We start from the raw sequence: 27,328 nt of genomic DNA, 5'->3' as shown, positions 1-27,328 counted from the left end.
ATGCAAAATATATGAAATAGTTAAATAATATTATTTTAAAATAACAAAAATATATAATGCCAGAGCTGTAAAACATTATCCTACATTTACAAACCATCAATTTAGTGAAAACCATTGACGTTTGATATGAGGGTTTCAGCATGAAATATCCTTTTTACACACTTCTTTATTTCACCATGTCAATATGTATTTGTTGTCAATGTTCTGCTGCCAAACTGGTGGCAGTTGTGAACACAGTCAATAGTTGGAAAAGTTGCAGAGTTCATTGAAAATAATGCAATTATTGATTAGATGCTTTTTTCATTAATTAGGCTATTTATTCTTGAACCATGTGGTCTATATATTAGAAACTCATTGACAATATGGACACAGATAGAACAAACGAATACTATATATGAATAACGTTTTTAAAAGTTATTCAAGTATAAATTACCAAAGTTATGATAGATTGACATAGATTTTCTGTTAATGACCAGAATTACTGAATATTCCGGGAACTTTGGTAAATTACCGGTAGCTGTGCAACGCTAGTCCTTATACAGACTTTGAGATAGTAATGGTACCCCACTTAACCCGGCAATCAAGGATCAGATCCAAGTCTGTTGCTGTAGAACAGAGAAGAGAGGAGCCTTGGTGGGTGTGACTGCATGTGGAGCCTCTGTAGTGCAGGAGCACATCCCTTTAGCCTCCACTGGTCTGGTGAGGATCCAGCGCTGCTCACTGTGTCTGGGGGAGATGAACCGAAGCCTGGCTCCAGGAGGATGGGGGTGTACTCGGCCCGGGGATGACGCATAGTTGGGCCTGCCTGGATGTTATTGTTTTGGCTCTGCGATGGGAGGATGGAGGGATGCGGGTAGTGGAAAGAGAGAGTGAGAGATACACACTGTGCTGATGGATGAAAGGATGGCCTGTCACTACGTACCACACAAGGCTGCTGAGGGGAGGACGGCTCATGATAATGGCAGGAACGGAGTCAATGGAATGGCATCCAAACACATGGAAACCATGTTTTTGATGTACTTGATACCATTTCACTAATTGCCATACCAGCCATTACCGCAAATTAATTGGTCCTCCCCAACTAAGGTGCCACCAACCTCTTGTGCAACATACATCTGTCTCTTCCCAGAATGGAGAGGGAGAAAGAGAGAGTAAACAAAGTGGTGAGTGTACACAAAGATTATTAGTCTAACAACCATACAATACCCACTGGGCACAGATGTCAATTCTCAATGTCTATTACACATTGCTTCAATGTAATTTCATTGAAATGATGTGGAAACAACGTTGATTCAACCAGTGTGTGCCCAGTGGGTAGAGTACAGATACCATCTATTGAGTTTTGTGGTTATCATTTTGTTACTGGGGTAACGGGAGGGGAGAAGGGCTATAATTGGGGTGGGGGGTGGAGGAGGTATAATTGAGCTATCCTTTGGTACTTTGGTACTTGGGACTTACGTCACCCATCCTCAGAAGTTTAACGTGTGTGCATGTTTGTGAGAGAATGTGTGTGACCAATGCTTGTGTATATGTGTGTCTCTGTGTGTGTGTTTGTGTGTGTGTGTGTGTGTGCGTGTGTTCGTGCATGTGCAAGAGAGTGTGTGTACCAATATGTGCAGAAGTAATCCTGGGCCCTAGTGATTCATGTGGTTAAATGTATTGTTCAATTTCCCCACACCAGCCCTCAGTGTCTCGTCGAGCATTAGAACACTTTAAATGGCTACCACATGAAAGGCTTCGCTGCCTTGTTTGTGAGGAGGCTCTTCTCTCCCAAACCCTTGGGGTGCTTATTGGATGCAGCTCTTGCATGTTAGCCATAGTCGTCCATGTTGAGTGGCTCTGCTGACGAGGCTTTGGTCAGTGACTGTCTGCTGTGAAGTCTGGTGTCCATGTCGTGATCAGCTATAGGGTTTGGTTTATTCAACTCAGTGGTGGTGCTGCGCGCTGGTTCCTTTGGCTGGTGGCTGTGGCTTAGCTCTGTAGCTAGCTGACGTGTAAACTATCTGTAAGAGTTGCATATGAATCTACTTTACGAACAAGAGGAAAATCCTCCTTTGTATTCACCAATAGCGCTTTTAATAGACTGACCACTTTGACCAGGGTAAGCCGTTTAAGTTTGGTACACTGCTACTTTGGGAGAATGATTGAGTTTGTTCTCTGTTTCACACGCTGACGCACAGTCTCACCCACCCACACACACACACACTGACGCACAGTCTCACCCACCCACACACACACACACTGGCGCACAGTCTCACCCACCCACACACACACACACTGACACACAGTCTCACCCACCCACACACACACACACTGGCGCACAGTCTCACCCACCCACACACACACACACACACACACACACACACTGACACACAGTCTCACCCCACACACACACACACACACACACACACACACACACACTGACGCACAGTCTCACCCACACGCACACACACACACCACACACACACACACACACACACACACACACACACACACACACACACACACACACACACACACACACACACACACACACACACACAGTCTCGCCCATACACACACACACACTGACGCATAGTCTCGCCCACACACACACACACACACACTGACGCACAGTCTCACCCATACACACACACACACACACACAGTCTCACCCACACACACACACACACACACACACACACACCACTGACGCACAGTCACACCCCACACACACACACACACACTGACGCACAGTCTCACCCATACACACACACACACACTGACGCACAGTCTCACCTACACACACACACACACTGACGCACAGTCTCACCCACACACACACACACACACACACACACACACACTGACGCACAGTCTCACCCATATACACACACACACACACACACTGACGCACAGTCTCACCCATACACACACACACACACACACACCTGACGCACAGTCTCACCCATACACACACACACACACACACACACACACTGAAGCACAGTCTCACCCATACACACACACACACACACACACACACACACACACACACACTGACGCACAGTCTCACTCATACACACACACACACACACTGATGCACAGTCTCACCTACACACACACACACACACACACACACACACACACACACACACACACACACACACACACACACACACACACACACACACACTGACGCACAGTCTCACCCATACACACACACACACACACACACACACACACTGACGCACAGTCTCACCCACACACACACACACACACACTAAAGCACAGTCTCACCCATACACACACACACACACACTGACGCACAGTCTCACCCACACACACACACACACTGACGCACAGTCTCACCCACACACACACACTGACGCACAGTCTCACCCACACACACACACACACACTGACGCACAGTCTCACCCCACACACACACACACACTGAAGCACAGTCTCACCCATACACACACACACACACACCTGACGCACAGTCTCACCCACACACACACACACACACAGTCTCACCCACACACACACACTGACGCAGTCTCACCCACACACACACTGACGCACAGTCTCACCCACACACACACACTGACGCACAGTCTCACCCACACACACACACTGACACACAGTCTCACCCACACACACACACACACTGACGCACAGTCTCACCCATACACACACACACACACACACACACACACACACACACACACACACACACACACACTGGCTATACAACGAGCCACACACTGCGAGAGAGCCGCACCACTCTTCCCTAGTCATCCATCAGTGTCACGCGAGAGGTTTTCCCAGCTCTGTCACGTCTGGGTGACAGCCTTGACAGCCAGCCGCATCTGTGCAAACACAACAGCCCCTCAACGCTTGGGGAAAACATGATAACAACCAATCATACACTTACAGAATCCAACGTCCTGGAGCCCAGTGACTAGCCTAGCACCACGTACAGCCAGGACCACACAGCAGATGTCTTACTGAGTCTTACAGCCCTCCAGGTAGAGCTGAAGGAGATCCAGCTTGGTGGTATGTCATCACTAAGACAACATCTCTGGCACATCACATGATGCATATTCGGAAAGACAAACAGTGAAGGAAAAGGTATGCATTACTCAGACTCTCTTGCACTGTCATCCATGCACTTCTGATTAGGGCAGACTGTTTGACGACGACGTCTGTTTGAAGGGACATGATGATAATAGGATGATTGATTCTGGCAGCCAGCCAGAACTGCAGAGCTACTCCCTTTAAAAACAACAGTTCTGTGGTCTACAGCACGAGGAGCAGGTGGTCCGGAATCAGGGGCTTTCCTGTGATGCAGCATGCGGTGGTGGTGGTGGTGTGTGTGTGTGTGTGTGTGGCGTGCTACAGATTGGTGGTGGTCTCTCCATTTGTCTTCCATGGTGTTGGTGGTTCCCCCTGTTTGACTTCGTCTGCCTGGCCACGCTTTCACAGTGGGATAAATATTGTCTTAACAACACTCCCAGTGAACGCATGGTGTGGATGGACTGAGCTCACGTCATGCTCCTGTTAGCAGGCAGAGGTAGCTATGGTTTGAATGGGGCTGTGGGTGGGACTTGGGCTGAGGCTGGGACTGTGGGTGGGAATGGGGCTGAGGCTAATGTAGCATCGTGTGAAATATGTGGGAGAAGAATAAGGATAAGGATGGATGCTAGAAGAAGTAGAATCTTCTTCACAGAAGGGCAACACTTTTTCCTCTGGCCACCGTGAGAGTGGGGAAGTGAGCAAACCATCACAGGCAAGTTCCTAAACCTCATCCTTTGGTGAATCGGGTATGTTCCGTTAGTAAATCAAACCTTCCGTCAATGGGCCACTTACTGGACTGAAGACTGAGACGCCACAGCAAGATTCCAACCATTCTAGAACGCAGGTAGAAATATGCCTCTGGGGTTCTGAGTTATACACAGACAATATGAAAGGCCTATTTACGATGTCATTGGCACAGAGGTGACAGGCTCACCGTGTCCGTTAGCTCCATGAATGAAGGAGTGAGCTCACTGTCTGTGTCTGGTCAGGTACTTTATGTGCTGGTGGAGCCGTTCACAGCAGCTGGTGGAATTTGGGCCTGGTGTGTTAGAGCAGGTGTTAAGGACACAGTGGGGCTTGAGGCTCTAGTCTTGGTGTGCTTCCTAAATGGCGCCCTATTAGTTACCTGATCGAAAGACAAGTAATGCTCTATATAGGGAATAGGGTGACATGTCAGACAAACTCTAACTTGTGGTTGAGTGTATTAGAATGAAGGGAGCTAAGGACAGAAATCTGCAGGTTATATAGTGTGATAAGCAGAGAAAGCCTCCTCGCGGCAGAGAGAGAGCGAGAGAGAGACAGAGAGAGAGAAAGAGAGAGAGAGAGAGGTTGTCTGTCTGTCAGGGGATGATCATGAATTATGACATGGAATCAGCAGGCCCACCAGAGCAGGCCAAGCCCATGAGGAATCCCTGCCTGCCTGTCACTGAGGGGATTAGTACAGCTAATCAAAACAGTGTCTTCTCCACCCGACAACCCCACAGCATAGCAACACACACAAGGCCTTCTCTTCCCGGGGTGGTCTACACTGATGTTTGATAGTGTTACACATCACATGCACACACAGAATGTACAGTGCATTCGGAAAGTATTCAGACCCCTTGTCTTTTTCCACATTATGTTACGTTACAGCCTTATTCAAAAATTGATTAAATTGTTTTTTCCCCCTCATCAATCTAACCACAATACCCCATAACATATTTTTAGACATTGTTGCACATTTATTAAAAATATGACATTTACATAAGTATTCAGACCCTTTACTCAGTACTTTGTTGAAGCACCTTTGGCAGCGATTACAGCCTCGAGTCTTCTTGGGTATGAATACTTGGCTCACCTGTATTTGGGGAGTTCCTCCCATTCTTCTCTGCAGATCCTCTCAAGCTCTATCAGATTAGATGGGGAGCATGGCTGCACAGCTATTTTCAGGTCTCTCCAGAGATCGGGTTCAAGTCTGGGCTCTGGCTGGGCCACTCAAGGACATTCAGAGACTTGTGTACTTAGGGTCGTTGTCCTGTTGGATGGTGAACCTTTGCCCCAGTCTAAGGTCCTGAGCACTCTGGAGCAGGTTTTCATCAAGGATCTCTCTGTACTTTGCACCTTTCATCTTTACCTCGATCCTGACAAGTCTCCCAGTCCCTGCCGCTGAAAAAACATCCCCACAGCATGATGCTGCCACCACCATGCTTCACCGTAGTGATGATGCCAGGTTTCCTCCAGATGTGATACTTGGCATTCAGGCCAAAGAGTTCAATCTTGGTTTCATCAGACCAGAGAATCTTCTTTCTCAAGGTCTGAGAGTCCTTTAGGTGACTTGTGGCAAACTCCAAGTGGGCTGTCATGTGCCTTTTACTGAGGACTGGCTTCCATCTGGCCACTACCATAAAGGCCTGATTGGTGGAGTGCTGCAGAGATGATTATCCTTCTGGAAGGTTCTCCCATCTCTACAGAGGAACTCTGGAGCTCTGTCAGAGTGACCATCAGGTTCTTGGGTTACCTCCCTGAACAAGGTCCTTCTCCCCTGATTGCTCAGTTTGGCCAGGCGGCCAGCTCTAGGACGAGTCTTGGTGATTCCAAACTTCTTCCATTTAAGAATGATGGAGGCAACTGTGTTCTTGGGGACCTTCAATGCTGCAGACATTTTTTGGTACCCTTCCCCAGATCTGTGCCTCGACACAATCCTGTCTCGGAGCTCTACGGACAATTCCTTTGACCTCATAGCTTGGTTTTTGCTCTGACATGCACTGTCAACTGTGGGACCTTATGTAGACAAGTGTGTGCCTTTCCAAATCATGTCCAATCAATTGAATTTACAACAGGTGGACTCCAATCAAGTTGTAGAAACATCTCAAGGATGATCAATGCAAACAGGATGTCTCATAGAAAAGGGTCTGAATACTTATGTAAATAAGGTATTTCTGTTTTTTATTTTTAATAAGTTTGCAAACATTTCTAAAAACCTGTTTTCGCTTTGTCATTATGGGGTATTGTGTGTAGATTTATGAGAAAGAAAACGTATTTAATACATTTTAGAATAAGGCTGTAACATAACAAAATGTGGAAAAAGTCAAGGGGTCTGAATACTTTCTGAATATACTGTTTGTATATTTGCACTCCTCTGAAAACACATGCACATACACTGTGTGCCTACACACACCGCCCCCACACACACATACTGTACACACACATTGACACACCATGGAATCTTGCTGTAAGTGTATTCAAATAGTTTGCCAGACATAGCTAGCTATGTACTTTTCTTCCTCCCCTTTGCTTTCCATTTGATTTGTATTGACTTGTTCATCATCCCTCCCTAGTATCTCCACAGCCACGCTGCTACATTTTTCAGTTTTATTATCACTTTATCTACACTGTATGTCTTTTTGACCAATACAGATAAAAGGTATCAGGAGATACTGGCATGACGTATCTGTTTATCAATAATGGATCCAAAAAAACGTTCACTAGGATATACGCGTGTTGAGGAATCTGTTTCCAAGTCTACCAAATCTAGCATCATCTTTGACATTGGATGTTTTAATGCAGTGTTTTGAGATGTAGATTGAGTGCTATCGTCTACTCTGTCCGGTGGTTAGGTTACTGTATAAGGTCACTTTTATTACGATGTGAAGGTCACGATGAAGATAATGCTACATGTGCAATTCCACGGAAACGGAGTGAATAATAATTACAATAATAATGTACAAAAACACATTTACCTGAAGAACAGTGCAGATTGGTTTGGTAAAGTTTGGTAACAGAATGACAGTTTGTGCGGTTTGTTCTGTTACCGAACTTTGCATCTGTCTCAGCATCATTCTGTTACCTTGAAATTTGCCCATATGCTACTATATCATCAATGTTACTCATTCATCAAACAAACACTGAAAATAGAAAGTCCAAGAAAAGCTAAATCCTTTTCCTTCCAGCTAGCAACTTTTTCAATGATGTCACAACAGTGGAGAAGGACTCCATGCATCCAGCACGGCCCCACGGTTCATTTGGGAGAGATCTGTAACTATGACTCAGGCATCGCTAATTTACCTTGAAATACCAAACTACACAAGCTCGCTTTTCAGACCGGGGGTGTGCAGCGCTCAGGTCCCCTTTGGAGTGGTCAAGGGACTGTTTAGACAGCCTGGCTGGACTGCCCAAACATCTGCCAGTTGGTTGTGATCAGGAGCTATACCAAACACACAAGAAAAGCCAGTCAGGCCCGTGCCCTATGGTCCGGTCCCCAAGGAGCCTGTATGCTAATCCTAGGCTTCCCCCAGAGCGGACTGGGCCTGGCCCTGGGAAAAGCCGTGCTCTGCCTGGCCCCTTTCCAATGGTTTTACAGCACTGAGCAGGCATCGCACCACGGCCAGCGTGTGATTATACAATACTGTGGCGAGGCCGACGCATACTTTCATTTGTTTCCTGGTGTTAAACCCGTTCATTTAGGATTTTGTCATACACTTCCTCGCCGAGTTGTAGAAACCAGAAAACCCCGAAATTGTACTGTTTACATGTAACCCTTCAATATTGTAGCCCTCGCAGCCATAGAGTATGACAAATGCCTTCTGGCATTTGCTTCACTTTGTTTTGTGGCAGTGTCGTATCGCGCTTCTACCATGCATTTAAGGTTATTTTATAATTACGGCCTATTTTATGGTGTGGTGGAATGTTCTGGGGAACAGGGGGTTTGTGCGGCTGTGTGTTTGATGGAGGTTGGAACATGGTGGGGTCACCTCTGCACCCTGCGGCAGATACACTACCTCAGCAACGGAACGAAGCAATCCCGACTCCCAGGGATACCGGAGCAGAGTGCTTTCAGCCGTACTGTAAGCCTACCATCAGATCCTGGAATGAACTACATACACAAAGTAGAGGAGAGATGATATCAGTGAGCGATCTGGTATTTTCATTTTTTTACTTGTACAGGCCTGCACCTCAAGTAATGACGATATGATTGCATCGAAGTGAAACCTGTTAGCTTTGTGGTTAGGCTTTCACCTCACCACAGCTCGTGACGGAGTGAAATGTTTGCAATGATTATGTGGCTGTGGTGGTTTGGTTTCACATCAGGTTCATAGCTAGTATGTTGAGCTCCAGTTGTCACTGTAGATGCCTTGCGTTCATGGAGGATACATTACTCTGTGTGCTGTGGATGTGAAACATGCTGACGGACAGAGCCCTTATGAGGCTCCTCTTCAGGTGACAAATCTGAACTGCTCTGGTTGCGCAATTAAAACATGGGGTGATTGAGAGGAACAACTAGAATCTACAGCTCAGAGAGCTGCTGCACCTCACTGATCAATGACTACAAGTAAGCTGCTGACAGTAGAACTGAGCACAGTACCTGAGAAAGGACTGAGCAGCCCAGCATCAGCTTCAAAACACGTTTTTGCAAAAATTAAAACATTACAGTATGATGTTTTTGTCAATATATGGCATTCACTGGGAAAAGTTGAGTGTCACAGGGTTGACAGACAGACACACTCATAGACAGGCAGGCAGGCAAACAGTTTCATCAAGTCAATCTAAAATATTGTGAACGATATCCTCTTTATAAGGCTCTTAGTTTCTACATTTTCAAGATCATTGTGTCCAATGGAGGGCGAAAATGCTTTTGGGCCAATTGAATTCACATTTCATGTGTCGGGTCATGATCATCCTCTGGTAACAAATATGGAATACTTAGCAACATGCAACCTTTTTAACCCTTCAGAAATGCCCCTTTCACCTCCATACAATGCAAGGCCCACAATGTACATTCTTTAACAATGCCCTGAATTTACTGTTCCACAGAGGGTTGAGAATGAACCATGTTGAGAATGAATTAAGCCACTTCCCATAGCCACAGGAAGCTGAACCTAAACAGAGGGCATCCCTATAAGGTCACAATGGGTTGTTCGGAAGGACAGTTGGCTAGCACAATTGCAGTCTTTGGGGGGGGGGGGGGGGGGGTCATGGTTATGTAAGGGTTGTAGGTAGAACTTTCTATGGAAGAAGGCCTTGTTCTCTGTGGGACCAAGTTTTCACTGTGAGAGTTAATTTCACATGGTCACGTGTAGGCTTGCGTTCATCGTGTGCGTCTGCTGAATGATCCCATACATGATTTGTGTTTCAAGCCTCAACTGTTCTTCCGATGTCACATGATGGCGCCGGAGGGGAAGGCTGCCGTCTTATCCGCTCTTAACCAACCATGTTATTTTGTTTGTTTTTTCGTGTTGTTCGTAACTTGTTTTGTACGTAATGTTGCTGCTTCCGTCTCTTATGACCGAAAATAGCTTCTGGACATCAGAACTGGGATTACTCACCTCAAATTGGACGAGGAGTTCTTCTTCAATGAGTCGGATGGGATGGATATAATACAGACACCCGACCAGGCCCAGACCCCGTGATTCGCTGGAAAAGGTTTCGTGGAAATAGATCAGGATGCCTTGTGAGGATCAGGGGACGAGTGGCTAATCTGCCCTTGCCTTCCATTCTGCTAGCTAACGTTCAATCGCTGGAAAATAAATGGGACGAGCTGAAAGCACGTATATCCTACCAACGGGACATCAAAAACTGTAATATGTTTCACAGAGTCGTGGATGAACGACGACATTAAGAACATACAGTTTGCGGGTTATACACTCTATCGGCAGGACAGAACAGCAGCCTCTGGTAAGACACGGGGCGGGGGCCTGTGCATATTTGTAAACAATAGCTGGTGCACGATATCTAAGGAAGCCTCAAGGTTTTGCTGCCTGAGGTAGGTATCTCATGATATGCTGTCGACTACACTATCTATCTAGAGAGTTTTCATCTGTATTTTTCGGAGCTGTCTACATACCACCACAGACTGAGGCTGGCACTAAAACTGTACTCAATGAGCCTCTAGAGGTGGCGCTCCTAGTGGCCGAGGACTTTAAAGCAGCGAAATTTAATCATTAAATGTGCAACCAGAGGGAAATAAATTCTAGACCACCTTTACTCCACACATAGAGATGCGTACAAAGCTCTCCCTTGCCCTCCATTTGGCAAATATGACCATAACTATATCCTCCTGATTCCTGCTTACAAGCAAAAATTAAAGCCGGAAGCACCAGTGACTCGGTCTATAAAAAAGTGCACTGGAATATGTCCCGGGATTCTTGCGGAGTACACCAGTCACGTCTTCCCCACAGTGACTGTACGTACATACCCCAACCAGAAGCCATGGATTACAGGCAACATTCACACTGAGGTAAGGGTAGAGCTGCCGCTTTCAAGGAGCTGGACTCTAACCCGGAAGCTTATAAGAAATCCCGCTATGCCCTCCGACGAACCATCAAACAGGCAAAGCGTCATTACAGGACTAATATCGAATTGTAATACACTGGCTCCGATGCTCATCGGATGTGGCAGGGCTTACAAACTATTACAGACTACAAAGGGAAGCACAACCGAGAGCTGCCCAGTGACACGAGCCTACCAGATGAGCTAAATCACTTCTATGCTCGCTTCGAGGCAAGTAACACTGAAACATACATGAGAGCATCAGCTGTTCCAGACGACTGTGTGATCACGCTTTCCGCAGCTGATGTGAGTAAGCCCTTAAAACAAGTCAACATTCACAAGGCCGCTGGACCAGATGGATTACCAGGACGTGTACTCCGAGCATGCGCTAACCAACTGGCAAGTGTCTTCACTGACATTTTCAATCTCTCCCTGTCTGAGTCTGTAATACCAACATGTTTCAAGCAGACCACTATAGTCCCTGTGCCCAAGAACACTAAGGTAACCTGCCTAAATGTCTACCGACCCATAGCACTCACATCTGTAGCCATGAAATGCTTTGAAAGGCTGGTCATGGCTCACAACACCATTATCCCAGAAACCCTAGATCCACTCCAATTTGCATACCACACCAACAGATCCACAGATGATGCAATCTCTATTGCACTCCACACTGCCTTTCCCACCTGGACAAAAGGAACGCTTATGTGGGAATGCTATTCATTGACTACAGCTCAGCGTTCAACACCATAGTGCCCTCAAAGCTCATCACTAAGCTAAGAACCCTGGGACTAAACAGCTCCCTCTGCAACTGGATCCTGGACTTCCCGACGGGCCGCCCCCAGGTGTTAAGGGTAGGTAACACCCCATCTTCCACGCTGATCCTCAACACGGAGACCCCTCAGGGGTGCATGCTCAGTCCCCTCCTGCACTCCCTGTTCACTCATGACTGCACAGCCCGGGACGACTCAAACACCATCATTAAGTTTGCTGATGACACAACAGTGGTAGACCTGATCACTGACAACGAGACAGCCTAAAGGGAGGAGGTCAGAGACCTGACTGTGTGGTGCAAGGAAAACAACCTCTCCCTCAACGTAATCAAGACAAAGGAGATGATTGTAGACTACAGGAAAAGGAGGACTGAGCACACACCCATTCTCATCGATTGGGCTGTAGTGGAACAGGTTGAGAGCTTCAAGTTCCTTGGCATCCACATCACCAACAAACTAACATGGTCCAAGCACATCAAGACAGTCGTGAAGAGGGCACGACAAAACCGATTTCCCCCTCAGGAGACTGAAAAGATTTGTCATGGGTCCTCAGATCCTCAAAAGGTTTTACAGCTGCACCATTGAGAGCATCCTGACGGGTTGCATCACTGCCTGGTATGGCAACTGCTCGGCCTCTGACCGCAAGGCACTACAGAGGGTAATGCGTACTGCCTAGTATATCAGCGGGGCCAAGCTTCCTGCCATTCAGGATCTCTATACCAGGCAGTGTCAGAGGAAGGCCCTAAAAATTATCAAAGAAACCAGCCGCCCTAGTCATAGAATGTTCTCTCTGCTATCGCAGGGAAAGCGGTACCTGAGTGCCAAGTCTAGGTCCAAGAGGTTTCTAAACAGCTTCTACCTGCAAGCCATAAGACTCCTGAACAGCTACTCAAATGGCTACCCAGACTATTTACATTGACAGTACCCCCGTGACAGTACCCCCTGCCCCAACAAGCAGCGCAACAACACCAGCCTCGAGGACGATACCTGCCCAGTTGTGGCATCGTCAGACAGACCAGTTGTAGCTGCTGAAGTTGTGCCATCGAACGGACCCGTTGTAGTGACGTCGGACGACCCAGTTGCAGCTGCCGAAGTTGCAGCTGCCAAAGTTGCGGCAGCGCCGGACGGACCAGTCACAGCGTCGTTGGACGGGTCATTCCCACTGTCTCCCTCAATAGTTGATTATTCTGTCATGCTGGTATGAGAAGATTCGGGAGACAAGCACAGTAATGCTTGTCTAATTACGGCGTGCCGTATAAAGGCAAGGGGACGAAGACCAAACAAACACGTAACAAAACACAGGGTTGAAACCCAAACAAAAGAGCGAGGAGTACCTCGAATAAATAACACAAGCGCACAATGATTATCACGCGGGCCGAGACCCATAATCATCTGCACAATCCACAAGGGCACAAAAGCCCAAAACACAGCACAGGTACTCACACGCACCAATGGACATAGTAACAATAATCAACACCACCGTGGTGAACAAAGGGCACATATATACAAATACAATCAGTGGGAATTGGGGCCAGGTGTGCGCAATGAGAGTTCCGGGGGGATCCGTGACACTGTTGTTGATTTACATTTTACACATGCTCTTATCCAGAGCGACTTACAGTAGTGAATACATACATTTCATAAATTTTTTCAATTGTTTTATTTTTTTGTACTGGCCCCCCGTGGGAATCAAACCCACATCCCTGGCGTTGCACACACCATGCTGGCGTTGCAAACACCTTGCTCTACCAACTGAGCAACAGGATTTACATCTGTGTTTTGGGTCGTTGTCATGTTGCATCACCCAACTTCTGTTCAGCTTCAATTGTCGGACAGACCGCAAAACATTCTCCTGCTAAATGTCTTAATAAACTTGGGAATTAATTTTTCCGTCGATGATAGCAAGCTGTCCAGGCCCTGAGGCAGCAAAGCAGCCCCAAACCATGATGCTCCCTCCATCACACTTTACAGTTGGGATGAGGTTTTGATGTTGGTGTGCTGTGCCTTTTTTTCCTTCCAAACAACAAAACTGTAGTTTCATCTGTCCACAGAATATTTTGCCAGTAGCGCTGTGGAACTTCCAGGTGCTCTTTTGCGAACTTCAGACGTGCGGCAATGTTTTTTTGGACAGCAGTGGCTTCTTCCGTGGTGTCGTCCCATGAACACCATTCTTGTTTAGTGTTTTACGTATCGTAGACTCGTCAACAGAGATGTTAGCATATTTCAGAGATTTCTTTAAGTCTTTAGCTGACACTAGGATTTTTCTTAACGTCATTGAGCACTCACTGTGCTTTTGCAGTCATCTTTGCAGGACGGCCACTCCTAGGGAGAGTAGCAACAGTGCTGAACTTTCTCAAATTATAGACAATTTGTCTTACCATGGACTGATGAACATCAAGGCTTTTAGAAATACTTTTGTAACCCTTTCCAGCTTTATGCAAGTCAACAATTCTTAATCTTAGGTCTTCTGATATCTCTTTTGTTCGAGGCATGGTTCACATCAGGCAATGCTTCTTGTGAATCGCAAACTCAAATTTTGTGAGTGTTTTTAATAGGGCAAGGCAGGTCTAACCAACATCTCCAATCTCGTCTCATTGATTGGACTCCAGGTTAGCTGAGGGGTTCACATACTTTTTCCAACCTACACTGTGAATGTTTACATGATGCATTCAATATAGACAAGAAAAATATTAGTTTAAGCGCACTGTGTTTGTCTATTGTTGTGACTTAGATATTTTCTATCTTAACCTGTGTTTAACTAGGCAAGTCAGTTAATAAGGATCCGCCCCTTTTTTTCAATTTTCACCTGAAATTACATACTCAAATCTATCTGCCTGTAGCTCAGCCCTGAAGCAAGGATATGCATATTCTTGGTACCATTTGAAAGGAACACTTTGAAGTTTGTGGAAATGTGAAAGGAACGTAGGAGAATATAACACAATAGATCTGGTAAAAGGATAATACAATGAAAAAACCAACCGTTCTTTTGTATTTTTTTGTACCATCATCTTTGAAATGCAATAGAAAGGCCATAATGTATTATTCCAGCCTACATGCAATATACATTTTGGCCACTAGATGGCAACAATGTATGTGCACCATTTTAGACTGATCCAATGAACCATTGCATTTCTGTTCAAACTTTTGTATCAAGACTGCCCAAATATGCCTAATTTGTTTATTAATAACTTTTTATGGTAAAAATTGTGCACTCTCCTCAAACAATAGCATGGTATTGTTTCAGTGTAATAGCTACTGTAAATTGGACAGTGCAGTTAGATTAACAAGAATTTAAGCTTTCTGCCAATATCTGATATGTCTATGTCCTGAGAAATGTTCTTGTTACTTACAACCTCATGCTAATCGCATTAGCCTACGTTAGCTCAACAGTCCCATTGAAGGTGCACCGATCCCAAATAAGTTTTATTTACAATGACGGCCTAGGAACAGTGGGCTAACTGCCTTGTTCAGGGGCAGAACAACAGATTTTTACCTTGTCAGCTCAGGGATTCGATCTAGCAACCTTTTGATTACTGGCCCAATGCTCTAACCTCTAGGCTACCTGCCGCCCAGATGAAGATCAGATCAAATTTGATGATCGATTTATACAGAAATCCAGGTAATTCCAAAGGTTTCACATTATTTTTCTTGTCACTGTACAGTTGAAGTCGGAAGTTTACATACACTTAGGTTGGTGTCATTAAAACTCGTTTTTCAACCACTCCACAAATTTCTTGTTAACAAACTATGGTTTTGGCAAGTCGGTTAGGACATCTACTTTGTGCATGACACAAGTAATTTTTCCAAAAATTGTTTACAGGTAGATTATTTCACTTTCATCATTCACTGTATCACAATTCCAGTGGGTCAGAAGTTTACATAGGCTAAGTTGACTGTGCCTTTAAACAGCTTGGAAAATTCCAGAAAATTATGTCATGGCTTTAGAAGCTTCTGTTAGGCTAATTGACATAATTTGAGTCAATTGAACGTGTACCTGTGGATTTATTTCAAGGCCTATCTTCAAATTCAGTGCCTCTTTGCTTGACATCATGGGAAAATCAAAAGAAATCAGCCAAAATCTCAGAAAAAAATGGTAGACCTCCACAAGTCTGGTTCATCCTTGGGAGCAATTTCCAAACACCTGAAGGTACCACGTTCATCTGTACAACCAATAGTATGCAAGTATAAACACCATGGGACCACGCAGCCGTCATACCGCTCAGGAAGGAGACGTGTTCTGCCTCCTAGAGATGAACGTACTTTGGTGCAAAAAGTGCAAATCAATCCCAGAACAACAACAAAGGACCTTGTGAAGATGCTGGAGGAAACAGGTACAAAAGTATCTATATCCACAGTTAAACAAGTCCTATATCGACATAACCCGCTCAGCAAGGAGGAAGCCACTGCTCCAAAACTGCCATAAAAAAGCCAGACTACGGTTTGCAATGGCACATGGGGACAAAGATCGTACTTTTTGGAGAAATGTCCTCCAGTCTGATGAAACAAAAATGGAACTGTTTGGCCATAAGAACCATCGTTATGTTTGAAGGAAAAAGTGGGAGGCTTGCAAGCCGAAGAACACCATCCCACCTGTGAAGCACGGGGGTGGCAGCATCATGTTGTGGAGGTGCTTTGCTGCAGGAGGGTCTGGTGCACTTCACAAAATAGATGGCATCATGAGGGAGGAAAAGGATGTGGATATATTGTAGCAACATCTCAAGACATCAGTCAGGAAGTTAAAGCTTGGTCGCAAATGGGTCTTCCAAATGGACAATGACCCCAAGCATACTTCCAAAGTTGTGGCAAAATGGCTTAAGGACAACAAAGTCAAGGTATTGGAGTGGCCATCAGTAAGTCCTGACCTCAATCCTATAGACATTTTGTGGGCAGAACTGAAAAAGTGTGTGCAAGCAAGGAGGCCTACAAACCTGACTCAGTTACACCAGCTCTGTCAGGAGGAATGGGCCAAAATTCACCCAACTGATTGTGGGAAGCTTGTAGAGGGCTATGTTTGACCCAAGTTAAACAATTTAAATGCAATGCTACCAAATACTAATTGAGTGTATGTAAACTTCTGACCCACTGGGAATGTGATGAAAGAAATAAAAGCTGTAATAAATCATTCTCTCTATTTTTATTCTGACATTTCACATTCTTAAAATAAAGTAGTGATCCTAACTGACCTAAGACAGCAATTTTTACGAGGATTAAATGTCAGGAATTGTGAAAAACTGAGTTTAAATGTATTTGGCTAAGGTGTATGTAAACTTCCGACTTCAACTGTATATCTTTGTATAATGGAAATTAAAAATTATGATTTTTTTTTGCTTGTTTGTCCCTCTGATTTGAATTGAAACGTTGTCCTCGTGAGACATTGTTTGCGGCAGGAGCGAACTTGGCCCCAGCTGACCCCTGTAATGGAAAACATCTAGAGCCTCGATTGGATTCGGGTCACATTTATGATCTGAAACCATCGCTCCATTCCCAATAAAACAGGGCTATTGGGAGATCCAGGCCATATTGTGGTGCTCCATACTGTATTTATAATGATATGTTTCATTTTGTTCGCCTCGCTCATCTTCATTGGGTCTTCTGTGAACTGATTGACTTCGAAGTTACATGAACGAATTTGAACTTTATGAACTCTGTTGCTTCACAGGCATCTCACACAGTGCATATATTGCATTGGTAGTATATCTTGTTGTATGTCAACTACTCACATGCAGTGGACCAAAACTCCCAAACTCAGTCAACTTTATGTCCGAATGATCTCTTTGTATTGAGTGAATATATGGCGCCATATTACCGATCAGCATGGCACCTTCATTCGCTAGTGATGATCATATTTTTTTTCATATGCAAAGCCCCAATCTATTTTTCCATGTCCTTTATTTTTCTGAACATTACTGTCATTGAGTTCATGCAGAGGTTTCTCCTCTCTGATGGTGCTGACGGTTTGGAAACAATAAAACCCTCATCCCCCTCCCTTCAGCCCCTCAGCCCTGTGTCACTATGCAACAGAGTCCCAAAACACCAAAACAAGGGGGCAACCCTAGTAAAAAGCGTCCTATTCCACACTCTTCAGGCGTTTATCTCTTGGAATCTTCTGGAATCTTCTGTGTGGCCGCAGGGATCCAGACTGACTGTGAGACGGGTGAGGGAAGAGGGGAGGCTCAGTGAGACTGACTCTGGTTGAGCTCCTCTAACTGAATCCTAAAGATGGATCCCTGAAAGAATGCCTGCCTGCTTCCATGGCTGTATTGCGTGACTGAGACTGCTCCGCTCCCCATCATCCAACACATGGGACTAATTTACCCTCGCGGGCCACAAAGATGGTGCCACAAACATCAGGCAGGCCCCCTCAGGAAGAGAAGGGAAGAGAGGAGAAGAGAAAAGAATGGGAGAGAGGATCTTGATTCTAGCATCACACCATGTCAGTGTCCATCCCAGAGGACATTTTGCAGAAACCAGCTCACACTTGATCATCATAGTTTGCCCTGTGGTGAACATGACAAAATGTCTCTCACTGGTTTATGACAATGTGGTACAAAGGCATTTCATGGATCACACTGAATGATGCCGTGACATCTTGTTGATTTAATTTAAGATGATTCATTGTGCTGTAGTTTTGATGGACTTTATAGCATTCAATTTATTTTAGTACTTTGAGACCAATACCTACTTCATTTAATACCTGTCTCCCTGTGTGTGAGAAACAGAAAAAAGAGCACAAGAGAGAGAGAACAAGAGAGAGAAAGACAACAGTGAAAACAGTGAAAGGACAGTGCAGTGATTGTGCTGCCTGGCTGCACGCTGGACGATGGCTGTTCAAACAAGACTGAGCTGAAATGTCACCAGCCCTCCACAGAGAAAAGGGCCCGCTGACAGCCTGGATAAACAGTGTCGTTCTTTCACCCTGTAATCGCATGTTCACTTAAAAAGAGCTTCCAACAAATTCCATGTGCATTCGGTCATTCTTGGGTCTCAGTCCGCAGTGGTCGTGGTGTGTTTTCCCCACGTTGTTACAGTGACAGGAGAGTCTCTCGCTCTCTCTCTTGTCCTCCAGGGAAGGGTGGAAGGAGGAAGGTGGGGACGGGTGGATGGATAGAGGGAGAGAAGGATGGAGGAGAGAATTAAAAGCCAGATTCACATGAAGAGGTTTGACATTCCTCTCATAATACGAGGTTTATTGGTTTATTTGGATCCTGATTAGCTTTTGCAGAAGCAACAGCTATTCTTTCTGGAGTCCACAAAAAACACACAACATGACAAGTAACAAAACACTGATACACTGATATACAAACAACTTAACAAATAATGTGTGTTAGAGTGTCTCTGTGCGTCCCCTCACAGTCCTTGCCATTCCATGAAATGTTAACTCTTTTTTTTTAAAGGTCATTTTGCTGTTTTTCTTGAGTAATTAGAGATGTAAGGGAGTTCCATGCGATCATGGCGCTGTATAATACTGTGCTTTGCCATTAGTTCGTTTTGGACTTGAGGACTGTCTTGTGGGGTATGTATGGGTGTCTGAGCTGTATGTTATTTGATTATGCAGACAATCTGGAATTTTCATCACAGTAATACTTATCATAAAAAACTAGAAGAGAAGCAGTTCATCTCTCGTCAACCCTCAACCCTCAACCAGGAAAGACTGTCATGCATGTTGTTGATGTTGGTCTGTATGTACAGTTAAATGCAAGGCGTGCTGCTCTGTGTTGAACCAGCTGCAGCTTTGCTAGGTCTTTCTTTGCTGCACTAGACCATATTACTGGACAATAATCAACAAGGAACAAGACCAGAGCCTGAACAACTAGTAGAGTTCATTTTGTGTCAAAAACACAGAGCATATTTTTATAACGGACATACCTCTCCCCATCTTCACAACAACTTTGTCAATATGATTTGACCATGTTAATTGACCATGCAATGTTATGCCTAGGAGTATAGCTTCCTCAAATTGCTCAAATGGTCACACCCTTTATGTACAACTCCAGTTGAGGTTTAGGTCTTAGAGAATGTTTTGAACCAAATACAATGCTTTTAGTTTTAGATGTATTTATGACCAGTTTATTTTTAATCACCCATTCTGATACTGACTGTAACTCTTTATTTCACTGAGCTAACTGGCTTTGGGTGTTGAAATGTAGAGTGTGGAATCATCCTCATACATAGTCATTCTAGCTTTTATGTTAGACCAGTGGCAAATCATGTGTGAAAACAGAGAAGAGTAATGGCCCAAGGAAACTGCCCTGAAGGACACCGCACTGTACATATCTGATGTTAGTGAAGCTTCCATTGAAGAACGTTTTCTGGTTTCTATTGGATAAATAACTCTCCAACCATGTGATGGCAGGTGATGTAAAGCCGTAGCAAGTGAGTTTCTTCAGTAACAATGTATGATCAATAACATCAAAGGCTGTACATGAAGCGATGGAAATCAAACAAAATATTTGTCAAACTACCCCAACGGATTTTTTCAAACATCCCATGTCACAGATGTTGGACCTGAATGTCACCTGTGCTTGTAGAAATCATGGTATACGAGCGCAGCACGTCACTAGATTCCAATAATAGTACTGCTGCACATGATGAGAAGAAAACAATATCCATCCATCCCTGCCACCACTTGTCATTCCTACTCCCTGTAAAATGTTTCCTACCCCTGTAAAAGGTTTCCTACCCCCGTAAAACGTTTCCTACTCCCTGTAAAAGGTTTCCTACCCCCTGTAAAAGGTTTCCTACCCCCGTAAAACGTTTCCTACCCCCTGTAAAAGGTTTCCTACCCCTGTAAAAGGTTTCCTACCCCCTGTAAAAGGTTTCCTACCCCCGTAAAACGTTTCCTACCCCCTGTAAAAGGTTTCCTACCCCCTGTAAAAGGTTTCCTACCTCCGTAAAACGTTTCCTACTCCCTGTAAAAGGTTTCCTACCCCCGTAAAACGTTTCCTACCCCCTGTAAAAGGTTTCCTACCCCCTGTAAAAGGTTTCCTACCTCCGTAAAACGTTTCCTACTCCCTGTAAAAGGTTTCCTACCCCCGTAAAACGTTTCCTACCCCCTGTAAAAGGATCCCTACCCCCTGTAAAATGTTTCCTACCCCTGTAAAATGTTTCCTACCGCCTGTAAAAGGTTTCCTACTCCCCGTAAAATGTTTCCTATCCCCTGTAAAGACGACTGCTAGCTAAATAAAATAGTTTGATTATTCTAATTTGATGGTGAGCCATCACTCTTTACATCCTCCTTCAATACCTTTGGTACCCTTCTCTCTCTGACTATCCCTCTGTCTCCCTTAGGTGTGGTCCGACAAGTGAAGCCTCTGATTGGCCCACTGAACATGGTATTGAAGCTGGCTATGAACTACGTCACCTCTGGGGTGGTGTCTCATCGGAACATCGTCAGCGTCCACATCTTCGTCTCCGAGTTCTGGTTCTGAGTACAGGACACACACCAACACCACCACACATAGCCACGCAGTTCTACCACAGTACTACCAACACCATCACACATAGCCACACAGTTCTACTACAGTACTACCAACACCACCACACATAGCCACACAGTTCTACCACTGTACTACCAACACCACCACACATAGCCACACAGTTCTACCACAGTACGACCAACACCACCACACATAGCCATAAAGTATTACCACTTACACACTACTACCACACAGTATTACCACAGTCCTATAACTTTACCCTCCTAGCATGAAGAGAAAGGAGATTGCTGAGTGCATGGAGGAGAAAATGAAGATTATTTAGGTGTATAACTAAAAGGATATGAATACCATTGGAGGGTCCAATAAAGGGATTTCCTGATACAACCAACACACATTTTACTAACTTTAGTTAACTTTCGTTCCTTTTCGATGAAGATAAACAGACCACTAGCTGCTTAGTTGCTTTTGTTATTGTATGACACTAAAGCACTTCCCAGTAAGTTTACCTGTAATATAAGTTGATGTAACAAGCCAAGCCATGAGTGGATGCATGCATCTGGCCTACAGAACTTGATGTGAAGACTCATAAACTGTATCATATAATGTAAGCATGCTGTCATGCCCAAGACTATAGAATGTGATTGTGAATTGAAAGTGCATGCGTAGACATGGAGATGTGAAAAACCATTGGAGGATTCAACAATTGAATGTAACACTAACCCATGAGTAATGATGTGTATTACATTTCACTTTCTTATTGTATACATTGCGAAAGGTATTTCGGTACTAAATAAACCATCTTGTTTTTATTTGTGAAGCATTTTATTTGTGTGTTGGTAAGTGAAAGCTTCAGATTGGTTGATGAATTTAACTTGTGTACGTTTGGAGGGAAAGTGGGACAAAATTCATTATGGGTACATTGGTTGAGAGTGTTGAAAAAGGGGGAGTCGGTGGAGAGAGGAGGGGTACATAGGAACCAGGGACCACATCCCCAATTAGGTTTGTCACTGAACCAGAAGGGGTCTCTACTCTATTCCCTCTATGTCAGGCTAATGGACATGAGACAGAGCAGTGGAACAGAGCAGATGTCAGTAATTGTCTAACGATGAGGCTGTAATCATCAGTGTGGCTGAGGCCCAGGCAGAGCCTCCAAATGCTTCAAAGACAATGGAGGAAGGAGGGACATCCATCAGGATCCCAGCCCATCTACAGGATCCCAGCCCGTCTACAGGATCCCAGTCCGTCTACAGGATCCCAGCCCGTCTACAGGATCCCAGTCCGTCTACAGGATCCCAGCCCGTCTACGGGATCCCAGCCCGTCTACGGGATCCCAGTCCGTCTACAGGATCCCAGCCCGTCTACAGGATCCCAGCCCGTCTACAGGATCTCAGTCCGTCTACAGGATCTCAGTCCGTCTACAGGATCCCAGCCCGTCTACAGGATCCCAGTCCGTCTACAGGATCTCAGTCCGTCTACAGGATCCCAGCCCGTCTACAGGATCCCAGCCCGTCTACAGGATCCCAGCCCGTCTACAGGATCCCAGCCCGTCTACAGGATCCCAGCCCGTCTACAGGATCCCAGCCCGTCTACAGGATCCCAGCCCGTCTACAGGATCCCAGCCCGTCTACAGGATCCCAGCCCGTCTACAGGATCCCAGTCCGTCTACAGGATCTCAGTCCGTCTACAGGATCCCAGCCCGTCTACATGATCCCAGCCCGTCTACAGGATCCCAGCCCGTCTACTGGATCTCAGTCCGTCTACAAGATCCCAGCCTGTCTACATGATCCCAGTCCGTCTACATGATCCCAGCCCGTCTACAGGATCCCAGCCCGTCTACAGGATCCCAGCCCGTCTACTGGATCTCAGTCCGTCTACAAGATCCCAGCCTGTCTACATGATCCCAGCCCGTCTACTGGATCCCAGCCCATCTACAGGATCACAGCCCATCTATAGGATAAAAGCCTGTCTACAGGATCACAGCCCATCTATAGGATAAAAGCCTGTCTACAGGATCACAGCCCATCTATAGGATAAAAGCCTGTCTACAGGATCACAGCCCATCTACAGGATAAAAGCCTGTCTACACTGACAGCTCTAAAGGTACCGAGGAGGAGGGGGGAGAAACAGTATATATACAAAAATTTGTGGACACAACGTCAAATTAGTGGACTTGACTATTTCAGCCAAACCCGTTGCTGACAGGTGTATAAAATCGAGCACACAGCCATGCAATCTACAAGGACAAACACTGGCAGTAGAATGGCCTTACTGAAGTGCTCAGTGACTTTCAATGTGGCACCGTCATAGAATGCCACCTTTCCAACAAGTCAGTTAGAGCTGCCCCGGTCAACTGGAAGTGCTGTTATTGTGGGAACGTGGGAACGTCTAGGAGCCACAATGGCTCAGCTGCGAAGTGGTAGGGCTCACAAGCTCACAGAACGGGACCTCTGAGTGCTGAAAAGTGTACCCCATAAAACACTCACTAGCAAGTTCCAAACTGCCTCTGGAAGCATCGTCAGAAAAATAACTGTTCGTCGGGAGCTTCATGAAATGGGTTTCCATGGCCGAGCTGCCGCACACAAGCTTAAGTTCACCATGCGCAATGCCAAGCATCGACTGGACTTGCTGCCATTGGACTCTGGAGCAGTGGAAACGTGTTCTCTAGAGTGATGAATCACGCTACCCCATCTAGTAGTCTGATGGACGAATCCGGGTTTGGCGGATGCCAGGAGAACGATACCTGCCCCGGTGCATAGCACCAACTGTAAAGTTTGGTGGAGGAGGAATAATGGTCTGGGGCTGTTTTTCATGGTTCGGGCTAGGCCCCTTTGTTCTAGTGAAGGGAAATGTTAATGCTACAGCATACAATTACATTCTAGATGATTCTGTGCTTCCAACTTTGTGGCAACAGTTTGATCGAAGGCCCTTTCCTGGTTCAGCATGACAATGCCCACGTGCACAAACCAAGGTCCATACAGAAAGGTATGGACCATGTAGCACTACATGACCAAAAGTATGTGGACACCTGCTACATTTCATTACAAAATCATGGCCATTAATATGGAGTTGGTACCCCCTTTTCTGCTATAACAGCCTCCACTCTTCTGGGAAGGCTTTCCACTAGATGTTGGAACATTGCTGCGGGGACTTGCTTCCACTCAGCACAAGAGCATTAGTGAGGTCCGACACTGATGTTGGGCGATGAGTTCTGGCTCATCCCAAAGGTGTTCGATTGGGTTGAGGTCAGGGCTCTGTGCAAGCCAGTCAAGTTCTTCCACACCGATCTCGACAAACCATTTCTGTATGCACCTCACTTTGTGCATGGGGGCATTGTCATGCTGAAACAGGAAAGGTCTTTCCCTAAACTGTTTGGGCACTTACAGTATGCAAAACATGATTTACATAAAGTATAAGGAAACTAGTTGTTTAAACACATAAAAAAAAGTACTTCCTATTAAACACTTTAACGCGTTATTAACAATTCTATATCAAAAATAATTTTATTGTACTGTATGTATACAGTCAATTGTGTGTGTGTGTGTGTGTGTGTGTGTGTGTGTTTGCAGGACAGTAAACAGAAAATAATGAACAGAAAAGCCCTGCATCACCGGACGTGCTACCTTGTCCCGGACCTGCTGTTTTCGACTCTCTCTACCGCACCAGCTGTTTCGACCTCTGAATGCTCGGCTATGAAAAGCCAACTGACATTTACTCCTGAGGTACTGATCTGTTGCACCCTCTACAACCACTGTGATTATTATTTGACCCTACTGGTCATCTATGAACGTTTGAACATGTTGAAGAACAATCTGGCCTTAATGGCCATGTACTCTTATAATCCCCACCCGGCACAGTCAGAAGAGGACTGACCACCCCTCAGAGCCTGGTTCCTCTCTAGGTTTCTTCCTAGGTTCCTCCCTTTCTAGGGAGTTTTTCCTAGCCACCGTGCTTCTACATCTGCATTGCTTGCTATTTGGAGTTTTAGGCTGGGTTTCTGTATAGCACTTTGTGATATTTGATTTGATTGATTGAGTGATAATGGCATTAATCACACTGAACAAAAATATAAATGCAACATTAAACATTTTAAAAGATTTGACTGAGTTACAGTTCATATACGGAAATCAGTCAATGTAAATAAATCTATGGATTTCACAAGACTAGGAATACAGATGATGGTCACAGATACCTTAAAAAAATGGATCAGAAAACCAGTCAGTGTCTTGTGTGAACACCATTTGCCTCAGCAGCGCGACACATCTCCTTCGCATAGAGTTGATCAGGCTATTGATTGCCATGGAAGAACTGTGACATTTTCAGCTTCCAGAAATTGTGTTCAGATCCTTGCAACACGGGGCCGTGGTGTGTGGTGACGGTGGAGGATGAATAGCATGACAATGGGCCTCAGGATCTCTTCACGATATCTCTGTGCATTCAAATTGCCATCGATAAAATGCAATTGTGTTTGTTGTCTGTAGTTATGCCTGCCCATACCATAACCCCACCGCCACCATGGGGCACTCTGTTTACAACGTTGACGTCAGCAAACCGCTTGCCCATACGACGCCATACACGTTGTCTGCCATCTGCCCGGTACAGCTGAAACTAGGCTTCATCTGTGAAGAGCACACTTCTCCAGCATGCCAGTGGCCATCGAAAGTGAGCATTTGCACACTGAAGTCAGTTGTGACGCTGATCTGCAGTCAGGTCAAGATTCTGGTGAGAACGACAAGTACGCAGATGAGCTTCCCTGAAACTGTTTCTGACAGTTTGTGCAGAAATTCTTCGGTTGTGCAAAGTTTCATCAGATGTCCGAGTGGCTGATCTCAGATGATCCCGCAGGTGAAAAAGTGGGACGTGGAGGTCCTGGGCTGCCGTGGTTACATGTGGTCTGCAGTTGTGAGGCTGGTTGGACGTACTGCCAAATTCTATGGTAGAGAAATTAACATTACATTCTCTGGTAACAGCTCTGGTGGACATTCCTGCAGTCAGCATGCCAGTTGTACGCTCCCTCAAAATTTGAGACATCTGTGGCATTGTGTTGTGTGACAAAATTGCACATTATAGAGTGGCCTTATATTGTCCCCAGCACAAGTTTCACCTCTGTAATGATTATGCTGTTTAATCAGCTTCTTGATATGCCATACCTGTCAGGTGGATGGATTATCTTGGCAGATTTGTGCACAAAATTTGAGAGAAATAAGCTTTTTATACGTACATATGGAACATTTCTGGGATCTTTTATTTCAGCTCATGAAACATGGGACCAACACTTTACATTACATTTTGCATTACATTGTATATGCCATTTTGTAGAGGACACCTATGAGCCTCTCTGTTTGGGCTTCCTGGCATGTGATCCGCCTTCATCCTTTTCACTCTCCCTAACCGTAATGGTGTACATTATGTGGGCTCCGTGCTTGGAGGTTGAGGTGCTGGGGCTGTCTGCATCATCTGATGCTTTGTCGTGCTGCACTGGGGTAGATGGGGAGGGTTTGCTGGGATCTCCCTGGCGCCTGGGGGGAGGGCCAGGGGGGGCTGCTCTACCTCTTGTTGCTGCTGAGGTGGAGGGACCTACAATGCACGAGGCAATCAGGACAGTTGGTGAAATTGAGGCCCTTGCTCCAATTGTCTCGTGCAGTAGTTTAATCCACCTCCAGTTCTCAGCAGTGGCCTCTCTTAAATGTAACTTTGTAACTTACAGTGAGAATCTTAGTTGGGTTCAATATTTTATTAATTGAACCAATAATATTGGAGAACAAAAGCAATGAGTTTAGCAGATTATAAAACAACAATGACATTACAATTACA

At 45.3% G+C, this 27,328-nt stretch overlaps 1 protein-coding gene across 2 annotated transcripts in view; it reads left to right on the top strand.

The window, feature by feature from the left end:
- LOC106584496 (fibulin-1) overlaps window positions 1-22,326 on the top strand; it is a 44,184-nt gene extending 21,858 nt beyond the window's left edge. For both annotated transcript variants that reach the window (XM_082968079.1, XM_014169869.2), the window contains exon 17: window positions 21,369-22,326. In XM_082968079.1, coding sequence (XP_082824205.1) covers window positions 21,369-21,508 — 140 coding nt within the window. In that variant the 3' untranslated portion in view covers window positions 21,509-22,326. The remainder of the gene's footprint in view (window positions 1-21,368) is intronic.
- Window positions 22,327-27,328: the final 5,002 nt, after the last annotated feature.

Source organism: Salmo salar, chromosome 23 (genome assembly GCF_965601325.2).
Source record: "Salmo salar chromosome 23, fSalSal1, whole genome shotgun sequence".
Classification (NCBI taxonomy): Eukaryota; Metazoa; Chordata; class Actinopteri; order Salmoniformes; family Salmonidae; genus Salmo; species Salmo salar.
Note: the sequence above shows the minus strand (reverse complement) of the source record. Positions and strands in the feature narration are given on the sequence as shown.